This window comes from Culex pipiens, chromosome 2, assembly GCF_016801865.2.
Source record: "Culex pipiens pallens isolate TS chromosome 2, TS_CPP_V2, whole genome shotgun sequence".
NCBI classification, from domain to species: domain Eukaryota; kingdom Metazoa; phylum Arthropoda; class Insecta; order Diptera; family Culicidae; genus Culex; species Culex pipiens.
This window is the reverse complement of record NC_068938.1, coordinates 84,031,464-84,049,204: the sequence shown is the minus strand read 5'-3', so window position 1 is coordinate 84,049,204 and position 17,741 is coordinate 84,031,464. Positions and strand designations below refer to the sequence as shown.

General features: G+C 36.8%; 1 protein-coding gene across 1 annotated transcript; it reads left to right on the top strand.

Annotated features, from left to right (window-relative positions):
• The first annotated feature begins 3,773 nt into the window (after window positions 1-3,773).
• LOC120431312 (uncharacterized) lies at window positions 3,774-5,903 on the top strand. Its single transcript, XM_039596445.2, has 2 exons — window positions 3,774-4,200; window positions 4,275-5,903. The coding sequence occupies exons 1-2, from the start codon at window positions 3,943-3,945 to the stop codon at window positions 4,413-4,415; spliced, it is 399 nt and encodes a 132-aa protein (XP_039452379.1). The 5' UTR covers window positions 3,774-3,942; the 3' UTR covers window positions 4,416-5,903.
• Window positions 5,904-17,741: the final 11,838 nt, after the last annotated feature.

The following is a 17,741-nucleotide window of genomic DNA, read 5'->3' as shown; positions in this document are numbered from 1 at the left end:
TTTATTAAAGGTCAAATATTGAAACACGTTTTTCTCGGAACGTCAAAAAGCGACGTGCGATAGATAGTCGTTCTGGGAGTTAAAAAAAATTAAATGGCTTCTGTGTTTTAAATATTTTTTTTTCTTTGAAAACCACTGTACTCAGGCATAGTAGCAAAGCCAACTAATTCGGTCGAGCTTTCGTTCAATTTTTGGAGGCCAACGGACTGGATTGGATGCGCTTTTTTAAGCTCAGCACTTGATGGAGCCCATCCAAAGTTAGTTGCCGTTGGTTGAGCTAAAATTGGTTTGATTTTTTTTCCTCTTTTCCTACACATATCAAAGCCGCGGCTTGTTTAAAGTCAGTCAGCTGATGTTGCGGTTGGCCTAAGTTGAGTTGGCAGAAGGAAGGCATGCAACTAACCCGGCACTATGTTTTCAGAGGTACATACAGGTTGTTGCTGGTGTTGTTGTCCATCGCTAACCGAAGGCGATGAGGATGATGATGGTGGTGGTGGCGGTGTTTGCGTTTTGCACGGTATTTTTTCTTTCTTGCGATGCAGCAGCTTTTGTTGATTGAGTGAATGGAAAATCAAAGCACCAAGACGTAAGCGGGGCTGTATGCATGCTTGGTAAAATTCACTTGCACTTTCAATTTAAGACGCCGGCGGCACCGGCACGAAACACGTTTTTCCGACAACGTCATAGCAGGGTAGGTTATTTCGGTATCAGACGGCGGGAGGTGTTTTTCAGTTTATTGTAATTATATGGATTCAGTTAGCATGCAGGTGGAGAGAAAATTTAAGAAAATTGGTCACATTTTGATGAAATGCGGTATGATTTTTTTCCATACATAGGGGAAATATACCCATTTTTGTCACACTAAGCTTTTCTCTTTTGCAGTTTTCCGCTCTTCAAACAACACTTTCAGATACATCATCAATAGGGAATTGCTTGCTAATTTTTATATGAGCTATTTATTACATATTAGCGATTTAAAAAAGTCATTTTTGGATGTATGGGCTTACAGATATAAGTTGAATTACATTGCTCATAACAGAAAATAGAATATTTTTTTCAGTGTGGTAGAAACCTGGATAGTAATTAAGCTTACGTAAATATTAAAACGAGTCAAATTAAAAAGCTGTCAAAGACAAACTTATGGGAAATTTGACGAGCTTTTCGGTAAAAATATTTACGAGACTGAAAAATCAAGTCTGTCATATAGAAATTGCCAAAAACCACCAAAAACCCTATTTTTTCAACATTTTTATTTTTAAAACCGCTGTATCTTCACAAGGATTGGACATAGGACAATGGTCAATATGGAGACTTTTATGTAAAATTGTCTGGGAAATCGATTCCCACTACCGGTTTTAAAAAAAATTGACGTTTAGACCACTTTTCAAAAAAAACAGTTTCAGTAAATGATTTTTGTATTTTTTCAGGAGAGACATACCATCCTGCATTTTTCATCAATCTTTTTGTAACATCTTAGGCTATTTCCTCAAAAATTTTGAGCGAAAAAAAATCGTGACATCACCTTCAAATTTAACTTTTAAACTTAAAAATTGAAAAATCTCATGGAAGTGACGTGTATTTTTGTTTCAGTGTATTTTTTCAGAAAGCCCGTCCAATTTCCTACAAGTTTGTCTTTGACCACTTTTTGATACGATGCAACGGCTTCGAGATACAGTGATTTTTAAATTGCAAAATACAAAAATATTTAAATACCTTACGCCCTTCTCAAATGTTATTTTCGAGTACTATTGGCTCCATATACGCAAAAATTGCTTATATAGGCCTAGGATAACATGTCTACAACACTGAAAGAAAGTCACATAGCAATATCACATGTTTCACACGTGAATCTGCCCCATACGATTTTACATGTGAATGTCATGTGCAAATCACTTAGAAATTTGTCATCGCGGGACGCGATAAATTCAAAAGCAAAACACGTTAACCTAACGTGTCATCCCACATGATTATCACATGAAATATTTATGAAAAAGAAATGGATTGCACATTAAAATCAAATGATTTTCTTTTAACTTACAAGTGAGGATATTATGTAACATATTTTTGCCTATTCTGATTGAGTGTAAAATAAAAATACGTTTATTATTTTTTTGATTTTTGCCTTAGCATAAGCAAAACTTAACAAACACTTTTGCATGATTAACACCTTAACTCCCAAGCTCAAGAAAAAGGGGGAATTGGTATGGAAATTCCCCCCTTTTCTCGAGCTTGGGAGTTCAGGTGTTAATCAAAAACTTCACTTTTTCGAGAACGATTCACACTTAAAAAACGTTACTTAATCCACCGATGGTGGTTGGTGCCTTCCTCACAATTATGTACATGTTTGTTTCTGTAGTAAGAATGTCCAACCTACAAACACAGACAAACAGACGTGACTCTCCATACAAATTATTTTTGAAATCCATCGTCCTTCATCAAACCACCAAATCACGGCGACGCCAGCGCTGCCTGGTGAGCTTATGCCGAAGCGCAGCCCAAACACACCAATACAAACCCATTACTGTCATGTGTCATGTCAGTGTATGCGTGAGACAATCAAGCCTTAACGATTGTAAACATTAACAGCTGTTTCGAAATAATTTTGTTGTTGCTGATCATCAGTAACAAAATCAAAATAAATAAATCAAGACCGACGGCCGAAAATGACGGTGGGTCGGTTCCACGGTCGGTTCCGTTTCCAATGGCAGAACCTCATGAGGCAAATCATGCGGCAGCACCTGCAGCGATGCAAGACAAACACAATGACAGAGACCACACCACTGGTCCTCCCCGTTGCTTGCATGTTCCGTCTAAGATTCCTCCTCCACCGAAAACATGAACCATTACACCTGACACCAGATATCCCGGTCACGAAAACACCAGTAGTGGCCGCCGGAATAGGAAAATCCAATTCAAAACTAACGGAATTGATCCCCACGATGGGCGTTTGGAAACATCTGCGGGGAACGTGTCCACGGCGCAATTAAGTTGCCAGCCAACAAAACCAAAAGGGCCGAATGAGACGAAAAAAGTCGCGAAGAGTGGCGCTCACGATCGACGCAACATCGTCAAAATGCCAAAAGGACGACCAGCAGCAGCAGTCCACGAAGGATAAGCAGGTTGCTCCGAAGGAGATGACTCCACCACAGGATCCGGCTTTCTCCGCAGTAGCGGGCGCCTCAGCAGCAGCCTCGACTTCGGCAGGCAGTGGAGCAGGCCTATCTGGTTAATAGTGGGGTAAAAGCAAGAGTGTGCCACTTCAGGTTTTCGGCACGGTTCTGGCACTCGTTCTGCCTCGTTGTACTACTCCATCATGTCCGACCGCTTCCGGTCCGTCACGCTGTCCGAGTCGCCCTCGTGAGGTAGATTCGCCTCCGATTGATACACCCAAAGTCGTGCGTGTCGAAGAAGTGCCCGTAAATGTCCGTTTGCTCGTGTTTCCGCCGGAACACTACGTCCGGGACCGCTGGCTCTCGTCGTTCAGGTGCATTCGGCAGGATTCGACCTACCGGCGGGTTGAACTGGAGGCACTCGAGGTGGAAGGCTGTTTTTTTTGTTTTCATTTGCTGCCTCACACGTGCTCACGCTCAACTTAAAAACAAAAAACACGCATCACACACACTGAGAAAAGACGGGCGAGCTGTCACGACAGCAGCGCCATCAGCGCCGGGTGAGTGGATGCCGAAACAAAATTGAATTTGAAATAACCGTTTTTGGAGGACGATGGTTCGGCACTCGAGTGTCCCGTCTGTTTGTCTGTGCTACAAATCTTATCTGAATTTTACTTCTAACAACATATCTACATGGAATATGGGGTCTAGAATCCCAAAAATCATTGCACGTAATATTTGAACAACACCTACGAGGCTATTTCATGAAAATTGTTCACTTTCAATAGTTGTATTACTTTAAAGTTATGTAAGCCTTAAGGCAGTAAAAAAAATGTATCTGTTCATTTTTCCCGGGAGTTTCAAATCAACAAAATCCCGGGAGCCACTCGCAAAACCCAAGGCACAAAAGAAAATGTCAAAAACCTTCTCAGCTCATCCACACAAACGTCAAACGGGTGTTTTCCTGCAACAGTTCTTGTTGCGTCGCGTTTTTGGAATAAAATTGCATCCGCATCTCCGCGCCCTAAAACCTTCGCAATTTCGGTTCCCCGCAATGGCCACACCCGGAACGCCGGCACTGTATGTAACTGTAAGTTGGTGATATCCGTTCTTCAGGAAGCAATTGTTTCTTAGAGATAATGTTTTTGTTTACGTTTTTTGCAGGATCTCAAGATTAAGCTGAAAAACACGGTTCCGGAGTTTGCCAGCGATGGGACCGTCCGGTACAGGTGCAACCTGCTGGCGGCGGCCAGCGTGGTCGGATATGTGTTTATGGAGACGACCGCCAGGCAAGGTGATCGATGAGGTTGTTCCGCTGTGGATGGTTCCGTTCCCGAGGGAGCCGTTCAAGCTAGCGATGTACTGTGACCATGGGCTGCTGACGGTGGATGTTTATGCGGGTGTATAAATTTGTGATATTTACTCGGTCCCGTCGTTGATGACGCCGATGGCTGGGAAATTGTACGAGATTCGGACGTCACCGGAATGTGGCGTGAGGAGTACGCAGATTTTGTGGAATCAACATGTTTTCGATGATATAATTTTAGGTAATGGAAATAATGTTTGAAAAATAAGATGTAGAACAGATGAGAAATAAAAAAATTCTATATACTTTATTGTAATAAAAGACACCATGGGTGAAATTGGGAAAACTGTTTTACGATGTGACTTATCGGCTCATTACTTTTGATAGGGTTATCAGATCTTCAATCTTATAGTATCATCTGAAAGGAGTTTCAATTATCCAACCACTGTTTAATCGCACGATGGTTCCGGACATTAGTTCCATCAAAATATCTCAAATACGGCCCCCAAAAGGCGACAACGAACATAAAGTTCTCATAACATTTGATAGGGTTATCAGATGTTCAATATTTTTGACTCATTAGAAAGATCTTTTAATTATCCAACTAAGGACGGGTCGCTTAATGGACCCGGCCATCATTTTCATCGAAATATTTGAGATCCGGCCTATAAAATGTGTACAAATAACACTTAAGTGCTCATAACTTTGGATAGGGTTATCAGATCTTCAATGTTTTGAGCTCATTAGAAAGGTCTTTCAATAATCCAACTAACGACGGGTCACATAATAGACCCGGACTACATTTTCATCGAAATATTTGAGATCCGGCCTATAAAATGTGTACAAATAACACTTAAGTGCTCATAACTTTGGATAGGGTTATCAGATCTTCAATGTTTTGAGCTCATTAGAAAGGTATTTCAATTATCCAACTAACGATGGGTCGCATGATAGATCCGGACAACTTTTTCATCAAAATATTTGAGATCCGGCCTCTGAAATGTGTACAAATGACACTTAAGTGCTCATAACTTTTGATAGGGTTATCAGATCTTCAATGTTTTGGGCTCATTAGAAAGGTCTTTCAAATACCTTTCTAAAAATGTATGATCAGACGGGTTTTCTTACAAAAACCACCCTTTTTACAATCTTTCAAACTTTAGCCAGAATCGTTTTTTTAGCATAACTTTTGAAATACTTAACAAAACTTCATAATAGTTAATATAGGTCTTGTGGGACCCTAAGACGGATCGAATGAGACCAGAACGGCCCAAATCGGTTCAGCCAGTCCGGAGATAATCGAGTGCATTTTTTTCGGTGCACGGACTTACAGACATACACACGCACAGACATTTGCTCAGAATTTGATTCTGAGTCGATAGGTATACGTGAAGGTAGGTCTACGAGGTCGAATTAAGAAGTTCATTTTTCGAGTGATTTTATAGCCTTTCCTCAGTAAGGTGAGGAAGGCAAAAAGATGCACATTCTGGACGATCAGCAAAAATTGACTTCTATGCCACACACTTGATCTCTCACACTCTCCGACACCGGAACAAGCCTGGACGGGGTCTTGGAAAGTCCTCTTCCATGGGAATCCCTAAAGTTCTCCTATCCGTGATTACCTGTAGAAATATTAGAAATTTTCTGCTAAGTATTAATCATTGTAATGTATTCAATAGAAATTACTTACCATATTATTAAAAATAATCCAGCAATATTTTATACATTAAAATCCTGGATGAAATTAAGAGAACGAACTCTAGCTCGGACTTCATGAAAGTTGCCATCTTGCTTTAGGATAAATTTTCGTCATCGATAGCATTTGAAACTAACGTGAATTTCACTTGGAAATCAAAGGACAAGTCGATTGGAGCAAATCAAAATGAAATTCATTCGAATCTCACGTGACTTACACTTCAAAACCGATGGACAAGCCGATTGGGGCAAATCAAGGTGAACATCATTTGAATCTCACGTGAACACCATGCGAAAAATGAGTGAATGTTTGTTTGCCAATGATCAACTGGAGCTGAATGAATTTCACATTCATTTGAAATGAAGAGCACATGAGAGTCAAAGGAAAAGCACGTGAAGTTATCGTGTTGGTTTTTTGGAGTAGCTCACGTGAAAAAAACATTTGATTTTGCTATGTTGGTTTCTTTCAGTGAAAGTTTCATTGAAATCGGAGAGGGTCGGGTACAAAAGTACCAGAAAAAATCCTGATTTGAGCTGGAATTGCTCTACAATGGAATGCAAACGCCAAATTTTATAAATGGTGTTCCAATATTTTATTCATTATGATGCTTTTTATATGACAATTTTACCCATTGATCCTATTTTTTTGACGCTTGGAGGAGATCATATTGAGCAATTTTGCTCTATGAAAAACTTAACATTTCTTGTTTTATGTTTTTCTTCTTTAATTTTTAGTTTATTTTTTATATCTTATTCAGTTTTGGTTTTTCTTCTGTTGTATTAGGCCTATGCCACAACCTTTCATCAATATTTTATATGTTTTGTGTTTTTTCATACTTATTATGTCACCTATTTACTTATATCATGTTTTTTACATTTTTGCTAAAAATGATACCATAAGCTTTTACGTTGCAAAACATGCGTTGATGCATTGCCTGGAATGAAACAAAAACTTGTTCATGCTTAATTATGCTCAAAATATAGGCCAGGTTAGTATTTTAACAACCTCTAACCAAAAAAATATTCAATAACAAAATAATTGATCTTTTTTGGCAAGTGGGCAATTCTCCCCGAATTCCGGAAATAGATTTTATTTATTTATTTATTTTTATTTTGCAATAAAATGCAACTCTGTGCGGCAATAAAAATCAGGGGGCAAAACACATTTTTCTTAAAGCCTCAAAATTTTAATGAAATTATTTTGGGCAATATGCTGATAATAATTAAGAATGCATTCACCTGCGTTTATAATTGTTTTACATATGTTTAAGACACCGCAAAAAAATGTTTGAAATTTACATTTTTTTCAAAAGGTTCAAAAAATTTCCTAAAATTTCGTCTTAGAAACATTGAAGATTCGACATCTGGTTGCTGAGATACAGCGGATTAAAGAATAATAACAATTTTCAATGATAAAAAATTAAACATTCGTTAATTTTTTTGATCGGATTTTTTGTGTTTTCAAACAAAATAAAAATATTATATTATCAATACTAACATGCACAATACATCTATTTTTCAACATTTTCATGTTAAACTTATGTAAACAGATGAACAGCTTAATTTTTTGCAAAGAGCACTCATCTGTTAGCACACAATTTTACTCAGATAAAAAAGGCTAAATTACATTATCTTTAATTCGCGATTGCATGCGCCAAAAGTGGTATAATTTTCGATAAATCTGAACGCTGCTGCTCATCTCTGAATGCAATGCAACTTTTTGCAATCCTTACCAGCAAGGTAGGTTCGCTTTTTTCACGTCAATTTCGGCGTCGACTATTGTACAGCGAACTTTTATGCCGCCCAGTAGTTGCCAGAGTAGGTAGTTGAAAGCAGCACGTTTCTTCTGCACATCAGCTGATGACTGACTGTTTTTTTTTTGCGGAGTCAACAGCCCCGCACATTGTTGCGATTCGCATGCTCATTACTCTAATTGCTAATCGCGTTTATGAAGCATCGATCGCTCGCGACTAGCTATGGAGAGCGGTTGGCTTTGGCTTCAGCGATTATTGGGTTGCAAAATCGGCGCGTTTCTTTCACGATCTCGGCGCAGTTTTTCTTCTTGCCACGAAAGAGAGGGTTTCGAGTTTGTATGTTTGTTCACACCAGTTTACATTTGTTTGGAATAGGGTAAAGCTCACGGTTTTGGTCAATCTTTTGATTTTTGTGAAGTCAAAGCTAACTGTCAAATTACCCCACCTATGTTGTACACTGATGGCCAAGGCGGAGGAGTCCGGTGGTCACCACTCATATGTATAGAGCTACTGGATTGCATATGGTGCAGCTTTTGGGTCTTTGTTGTGCAAAATGATTGGTTTGAAGCGCGGCGAGGCTACCCACCATAAAGCTCTCCTTCAAAAGCTGCTTCTCCAACGAGGTCTGCCCAAGCTGCTGACAGTCAACATCAAAAGGCCGCGTACGTTACTCATGAAATGTCGATAAAAATCAAACGTGTGAAACCTTAACGAATGAATGATACCAATTACACATAATAATGTTTGTTTGCTGGTAGACAACGACGACGACGACGGTGATGACGATGACGACGTGAGGGTTGATTGGGCGAAATGGAGTTGAGCTTGAGCTCGGGGAAAATTGCGAAAATTTGCGGCACGGCACTTGCTATGGAATTGAAAATTGGGTTAGGCGAGGTGTCAGGAAAATGATTCATTGCTTTTTTAAAATGGGTTTGCAACGAAAGTTGGAGTTTTCACTTCAGTGGCTTTTGTGTGATGATTTCTGAATTTTTTAACTAAATGTTTTCCATGTATTTTTTCTCCGCTGAACCTGAATCTGCTCTTAGCACTACGCAGAAAAAAAAACATGTGAATTTACTCGACACGGAAAAAATGAATTACATGTAAACTCAGTCGATATAAACGTGAGATTCGACGTAAACGGTTGAATCACACGTAAAGTCATGTTTTTACGAATAATTTGTTGCAAATTTACATAAAACTGCATTTAAATTTAAATGTTTAATGACGTGCACGATAAAAAACACTTTTACATCATAAATGATGTAACATTCGGAAATATTTTTTTGTGTGTAAGCCAAAGTGTCAAAATGTCGATTTTTGATCATATTTTGGGTTTATATGTAAAATTGTCATATAAACCCATACAAACCAAAAATATGACCAAAATCCACAGGTTAAGATCCATCGGGAAATATTACATGGAAATAATATGGTCGGACAATTTTCGAATATGGTTTGGTTTGCTCAGATGCTTTCTCTGAATTTAGTCGAATTTTTTTTAATGACAAATAAAATCCCAATAAAGTTCTTATAATAATTATTATCATAAATTGGCAGTTATCGGCGAGAAATAATAAGCTTACCTAGGACAGTAAGAGGAGAGACAGAATTGAAGACAACCGTTTTTTCAAACCTTTTGTCACATGGTGCACGGAGAAAAAAGAGTTCCCAGATCGTGAACAAGCGTTCATGAAATTCGGAACCACGAACAAAGTGTTCAAATTTCATGGTATTTTTTTCAACACTTTTTTCGTGGTTCCGAATTTCACGAACGCTTGTTCACGATTTTGAGAACTCTTAAGTATGTTATGACCACTTTAGTAATACTGTATTTTCTAAGTCGAGTCTCAGTTTGCCTAAATTGGTTTTATACCAACCACCAAATTTTCTGCAAAAAGATCGATCAAGTGAATAATTTACCTGAAAATTATGTCTGTAATATTTGTGTGACACAATTTTGGCAAGGAGTGAAAATGCACCAAACGCATGAGTTGATAATTGATTGATAAAGTTTTATTGATATTGTTTTTCGTATTAAAAAATACATTACATCAATTATTGTGGTTCTCAGATTTTAATAAGGCTGGTACAAATTTTATTTAAGGTTTTTGTCTCCCCCCCTTCAATGTTGGCCCAAAAACCAGGGGGCAAAAAAATATTTTTTTCAAAAACTGAAAAATTTGAATGGTGATTTATGTGCAATCAGCTGAAATCAATTTAAATTGCATTCCCCTGCGTTTAGAATCATTTATAGCTGATTATAAAAAATTTTAGTTGATTTAGATGATTTATAGTTGATTTAATGTTTTTTTGTATTTTTGAAAATTGTCGATGTTTATTTTCGCAAAAAGTTTTTTTTTCGCTAAAATTTTTGTTTTCGTCAAATCTTACATTTTTTGAAAACTAATGATTGCAAAACAACTGTACCAGTGAAAAAAGCATTTTAAAACACTTCATCTATGGCCAGAGCCGAGGGACAAAAACTTTGAAAAATATTTGCATCGGCCTAAAATCTTTTTCATAAATTCACTATTTTGTATGATTTTTTCTCGATTTTTTTTTAATTTGATTTAAGCTTGGAAATAATATTTTGTATGTTTCTTATCTTAACTATTTTAACCATTTATCACAAAATCGTGTTGATTGATCCCACAACCGCCCGCCCACGCCTGCAACCCTGTATGAATTACAAATTATTTGAAAAAAGGTTAAATCTTAGATTATATCAAAATAGTACCTAAATTTTTTTTTATATTTTTATCTATCAAAATAGTACCTAAAATTTTTTTTTTATATTTTTATCTATCAAAATAACAGGCTTTTACAAAGATTATTTCAGCAAAGTTTATGTATAATAATTCAATGGAATATTTGACTTTTAAGAAATGTTAGTCATGATTCCAAATTTTTCAAAATATGTTTTCGAAAAGATCTGTAAAGATCAGAAAATTTTACATTTATTAATTCATTAATTAAAAGGCTGTTTGAATGAGACTTAAAAACTTATTTTTTTTATGTCTCTTAGGCAATTTTATTAGAAATTTTCTAAACTTTTGGAAAACATATTTTTAGGAAATAACAATCATGGACACTATATTAAAAATCGAATAACTGTATTTTTCACCTTAAATTAAACTAGCCACATAACTTAAAAATGGTACACTTTATCAAAAAATCTGTACTTTCGAATGAAAACTTGATTTTACTTTAAAAACAAAAATGTCTATCGAGTAAAATTTCTATTTTTCCAAAAAACTTTCTTTTACAAAAAAAATAATAAGTAATCAGAATTGGTGGCAAATTTATTTGTCCACACTTATCTATGGCACAAATGTCCTTAACATATCAAAATATAAAAAGGTGTTTATTTTGGGAAATTGATGTTTTTTTTGCCTTTCGATAAGAAATAAGAAGATACCAAATCGTTCAGAAAATTCATTTAATAGATAAAAATTTTCGAATATTAACGTATCGTATAACTGCCAAAATTGTATGGTGCCTCGAAAGGGTGTATTAATGACACAAAATGGCCTATTAAAAAAATATAAATATAATCCATTTCCAGTTTTGGTGAAGAATTGCTCATTTGTTACATATTACCAAAAAAGCTCTTTAAACAGAACAACATTTTATTGATTTTAATTTAAAATTTTGATTTAATTTATATTTCCAAAACCATGAAAACCATTTTGGGCCAAAATCACCACACTGATGGTAATGCTGACAAAAAGGTATTCCGTCTTTCTACAATTTGCTTGATATTTCTTATCACAACATTTGATAACATGTGAAAGGATTTTGATAAATAATTCAAATAATTCTTTTCGCGAGCAAAATAAAAAAAAGTTGGTTTCTTTCAATTCGTTTCATTGTAATTTGTTTCTTTCAATTCAATACATTGTAAATTGTGCGAATTTCTCGATGAAAAAAAAAAAACACTTTTCAAATGCGTTGAACTAACGATAATAACACACACAAAACAAAACTGAACCGTGGCAGATCGCACAACCGAATCGATGGGAAAACCCCCGGCCAGAGTGTTCAGTAGCAGTGAAAACGCATGGCCCCGGCCGGACTCTCACATGGCCACTGGCTCCAGCTGTGCGCGCCGGCGAAGGTTTCGGCTTCATATTTGGCCGCGCCCGATGACCGACTGACTGCGACGCTCTGGCCGGGGACGACGACCTGCTGGTGGTGCTGGCGGGCATGTTGGCCCCCATCGGGGACCGTCTTTGTGTTGGCCACGCCGTTCGCTTCGACGCTCCAAAATGCGCTCCAAGTTATGTCATCGCAGTGAGTTACGATTTTCAATCGCAATTTTCACCGGTTGGCTGAAAAATTAGATTTAGATTAAGTGGAACCGAAAAGCACTCCAAATGTGCAACGTTGTCTTAACCCTTGAGCGCAGAAGTACATGATCAATTGAATAAATGTTTAACAATGTGTTGAGGAAAAACTCAAAGCTTGAGCTGTATACAAGGTTTACATAAAACATTTTAAACTGAATTTTATACAACTTTGAAAAACAAGTTCGAAAACACTTGACTGTAGAAGGTTAAGTCAGTGCTTAGAAAACATTCTTCGGTCAGCTGGAACGGCCATTGGACTCTGCAATGTCCATCTCAGACGTCGTCTAATGCCCAATTCGGGCCGGCCTTTTCTCAGATTCGCCTTGCCTCAATTAAGTTCAAGGTGATATCGGCTGCAACAATTGAAAATCGGTGTCCAACAGATGGTACCATAAATGTGTCCACCAAATCATCCGCAGCTCAAAATAATGAAAACGGAAAGCCATAAAGCAGCACCGTTTTTTTTCGCTTAGTAGCTTCGACTACAAAAGCTCACCAACAAACACCTTCTCGAAGAAACGGCCAAATTGGTGATCGCGAGCTACCCCCCACTCCCCACCCAGTTGGGCGCGCAGAGAGGAAATGCATGAAAATTTATGCTCTCTATGGCAGTGGTTTGGCCAGGCAGGTGTGACGAAAATCATCCGCGGTTGAAGGAAACGATTTTGAATGCATTCGAATTTTAACGATTGTTATAAAGACGTGAATGGCTTTTCAAATCCGTCCGAATGTCAACCGGATAGCCTCCATTCGTTGCGGATTTGTTTGTTTTAGGCTTTTGTGAGAATTTCGGCATTAAATTAGTTGGAGGTTTATTTGCACTGACTTGTTCAACATGACTTTTATGCTTGTTGTGATTTGAATGAAAAATACAATTAATTTTTGAAATGTTAACTTCCAGGATATACGATAAGAATAATAACTATGATTTGAATGGATTCTTCATATAGAGCAATTCCATCTCAAAACAGGAATTTTTCTGGTACTTTTGCACCCGACACTCTCCGATATCAATGAAACTTTTTTAGACATGTTATCCTAGGCCTATAAAAGCCATTTTTGTGTATTGGAGCCAATTGTACTCAAAAATTACATTTGAGAAGGGTAAGTTATTTAAATATTTTTGTATTTTGTAATTTAAAAATTACTGTATCTCAAAGCCATTGCATCGTATCAAAAAGTGGTCAAAGACAAACTTGTAGGAAATTGGACGGGCTTTTTGAAAAAAATACACTGAAAGAAAAATACACGCCACTTCTATGAGATTTTCCAGTTTTTATGTTTAAAAGTTAAATTTATAGGTGTTGTCACGATTTGTTTTTCGTTATTTTTTTTTGTGGAAATAGCCTAAGACTGACGAAAAATACAGGATGGTTTGGCTCTCCTAAAAAATACAAAAAATATTTACTAAACCTGTTTTTTTTTAAAAAGTGATCTAAACGTCAAAATAAAAAAAAAACCTATTGTGGGAATCGATTCCCCTGCCAATTTTACCTAAAAGTCTCCATATTGACCATTGTCCTATGTCCAAGTCTTGTGAAGATACACATTATTAGGTCAATGTAAAGGATAAGGAGAGAGGGAGAAGAGACAAAAACATTAAATATTTTAGTTTGGCCTAAGTAAGATTAATTTAAAAGAAAAAAATATGTATGAAACACTAGCATATTAGTAATTCTCTAAGATTCTAGCTATCCGTATTTTTGTATTTTAATCTGGCTGAAACTGCATGCAATGATGCAATCCGTATGCCCAAAGAAGCATTTTTGCATTATCAGTGTGTCCATATAATTTTCCATAACAATTTAGCAGTTAAAATGATCAGTGAAAATTCAAAAATCTGTAACTGTTGAAGGAATTTTTTGATCGATTTGATGGTGTTTTCGTAAAAGTTAAAGAATAAGGATTTTTTTTGCTGATTTTTAAATTGCTTTTTGTATCTTTAAAATGGTTTCCAAAAAAACATTTATTTTTTTTCATAAGTTTTAGGGGACATAAAATTTCATCTTTTCAGAAATTCCATAATAGGTTAAAAACAATTTTACTGTTTTTAATGTCCATGCTAGTGTTTTTAATGTGAAAACAAATTTGCTATCAAAAATTAACTTAGTAAAATTTTAAAAAATTGCATCGTTTTCAAATTAGAATCATTTTTAAGGTTTTTTGAAAAATATTCGCTGTTTTTCATTTTTTTTATAGTTCACGGTAGGGCCTGGAGCAAAATGTTTTAAACCGAGATACCCCATCGTAGATTTATGCATAGAAAGTTGTATTTCTTCGAATTTTGTTGCGTGTTATTAACTCACCTGGCATTATAGATGGATCGATCTTTCAAAATTACTTGTATTAACAGTATGTATTGTATTCATAAATCTCTTACCTTTAAATACCTTTTTAGGGATTGTGAATCTGATTTGATTGTTAGAAGATATTTGATCTAATGGTTTGATTTCAACATAAAAATTAAAAAAATCGTGAAATTGTGTGATGAGCATGAGCATGATCATGAGCATGGTTGACTGCCAATGAGCTGCTACTCCGTTATTGACGGATCAGCTGAAGTTACACAATGAATCAACAGATGATCAGTGGGAGCTAGTCATCCTCACTGTATAACCCCTGAAGATCTCTGCTTTAAGTCAATACCGGCGCCCCCCCCCAAGGAGATGCAGTTCAACAAAGGTAGGAATGTTAGTCCGATAGTTGAAGTTGCAGACTCACAGACACAGAGTTTGTCGTTCTATACCTGTTAACACCGCATGAGACCGTTGAATCCACAGCATCTCCTTCAAGCATCACGGGAAGTGGGAGAATTGTGTTAGTAGGGGAAGGAAAGGGAAGGTCAGGATTCATCTTGGTAGATGATATGACCAGAATGTGAACTATAATCGTTGCTTTCCGAGCTACGACGCTATAAGAAGGACTTATCATTCGCGTATTTTTTACTTATTACCACCGGCGTGCCATCCGAGCAACGATGCTTTGGGATGGGCTTTCAAATCGAAATGAAATTTGAATTAACGTATTATTCGGTGACGTACAATTACGACTTCTTTGCAACAAACTTCAACACGAATTTGTCCAGTCCGGACCGCGAACAACCAGCTCAACTACAGAAATTCAACCTATACACGACGATGCGAAGCCTTCTATCAATAAATTAAAAAAAAAAACTTCCACTACTATCTCGCAGATTCTCGCGCGTCCATTCGCCCACCGATCTCCCCCACGAACTCCACACGACTTAAGACCCAACTTCCAAGGCCACGACGCGACACCTTTTTCCAATGAATTCCAGAATCTTCTAGCACTTTTTCTCGGAACCGCGCGTCGATTCGCCCACCGATCTCTCCCACGAACACCACACGACTGAGGGCCAAACTTCGAAGGCAACGACGCGACACCTTTTTCAATAAATTCCAGAATCTTCTAGCACTTTTTCTCGGAACCGCGCGCGTAGATTCGACCACCGATCTCTCCCACGAACACCACACGACTCAACAACCGTGAAAATCGTGAAATTGTGTGATCTCTTAAAAAAAGTTTTAAAATTGTAGAATTAAGACTAACATTTCTAAAGCGTGCAATATTCAATATTATGCCCTTTTGAAATGATAGTCATGGTTACAAAATCTCAAAAATATTTTTTTCAACTTTTTTCGCTTTTTTTTATCACTTTTTAAAAAACACAAACCTGAAAAGAGGTCATTTTAGGACATATAAAAAAATATAAAAATAAAATTTTGTTTTTTTTTGGAAATCATTTGTTTAGTAGCAAATACATTTTTTTCAAACTCTCGGGGTTTTCCAAAACCAAGGATTCTAGGGTTTTCCGAAAAAAATAAAAATACGTAATATAGTCCGGAAATTTTTACAGTTGAATGTCCTAGGTACCGACATCGGGTGAATCAGGGCATATAAAACAAATTGGGACAGCTTCTGAAGTTATGCTAGTTTGATTGGTTTCGGTTAAAAACAGGAACGTAACAACAACATTAGCAAACCAATTTTCAAATGTATTGCAGTTAAATATAAATAGTACATAAAATGATTTTTTTGTTTATTAGACCTTTAAAAAAAACTCCGGTTTTGAAAAATATTTGCTGCGCAAAATATCAAATTATATATTTATATATTTTAGAGTCCGTTTGTATTCAGTTGTGTTTTTTTCAGCCACTATCAAAGACATCATTTTTTTTTTATATTTAGTTATAATCTGAAACTTAATTAATCGGAATCACATTTAACGAAGAATTGTGATTGATATAAAATTTAAAGCCCAACAACGTACATATTCTAATTTTAAATGCTTTTAAGCCTTCTAAAATCTGCTCCCTGTTAAGATTGCAAAACTAGTTCTATGATTCAAAGCTTTAATTATTCAATAAATGTATTGAAAAATGGTTTTTGACCATTCCATAAATATCGCGGATTTTTTTTTTCCTTTTTCCGGGAAATTCAAAACTCGTGAAAATGAGCTCTTTGCAGACCAAATCGTTCAAAAAAGGAACATATTTTTGAATTTTCGCATACAATTTGCTGCCTAATTTATATGGAAAATAAAATAGACAAACTGATGATACAAAAGAAAGTATCAGCCAGACTAAAAAATACAAAAATTTTAATTTGAAAAAAGGTTCGTAGAGAATTGCTTATATAATAAATTTTGAATAAGGTTGCTTCAAATAAATATTTAATTAAGTCGACTAAATAAAAGTAACAAAACTTATAAGACCAACAGAACTGTGAAGAACATATAGTTCTTGATTTCATTTTCTCGCTCATTTTATGCGCATAATTTATTGCGTTTTTACCTGATCAGACACCGGCAACACTTGATGGCTTAGCCCGTATGCACACACTTCAATTGCTAGCCCCAAAGTCAGTCAACTTTTTTCTTCATTAATCTGACCATTTCGAGGGCTTATTAAATTTTCCAACGCTCAAACAAAGGCTAAGAAACCCAATATTCGTATTAGTGTTGTTTTGTGATGCTTTTTAATGTTTTTTCCTTTATTTTACCTCACAACTGCACGAAACTGCTACGGCCTCTAAAACTGGCCAGAAGTAATTTGAAGCAAGACTATAGCACAACACAACAAAAATTGGTTCTATGCGAAACGATCCATGAACTCGCGCGAGCGCGCAATAACTGGCGCACATGTGTGTGGGCAGCCCCGTGATTCGATTCATCAAAACGCGCCACAGCATAAAAATTAAGCTTTTGCATTGCGCTGCTTATTGCTGGCGTATTGTTGTTGCAACGATTTGAGCCGGCTTCTTCGAAACTTCTTTCGTCCTGCGCGCGCTTCGGCGTTTTGGCCAACCCGACGATCAACTCCGCGGGCGACGATCACGGCAGCGGTGGGAGGCGGCGCGGGGTGGGTCGAGCGCGAAAGTTTCTTCACGTCTTCGGAGCTTTTCTTCTTGGGCCGAGGGGAAGGGGACCGGGCTCTCCGAAGCTTGGCGCGTTTTCCCGAGCGTTGAGTATATATAGTCGGTGCAGTGGGTTTTTCAAATC

Coding starts and splice junctions, on each gene's coding strand:
- LOC120431312 (XM_039596445.2), top strand. CDS start 3,943: ATGTATCTGTTCATTTTTCCCGGGAGTTTCAAATCAACAAAATCCCGG. Junction 4,201..4,274: donor CGCCGGCACTGTATGTAACT/GTAAGTTGGTGA, acceptor CGTTTTTTGCAG/GATCTCAAGATTAAGCTGAA.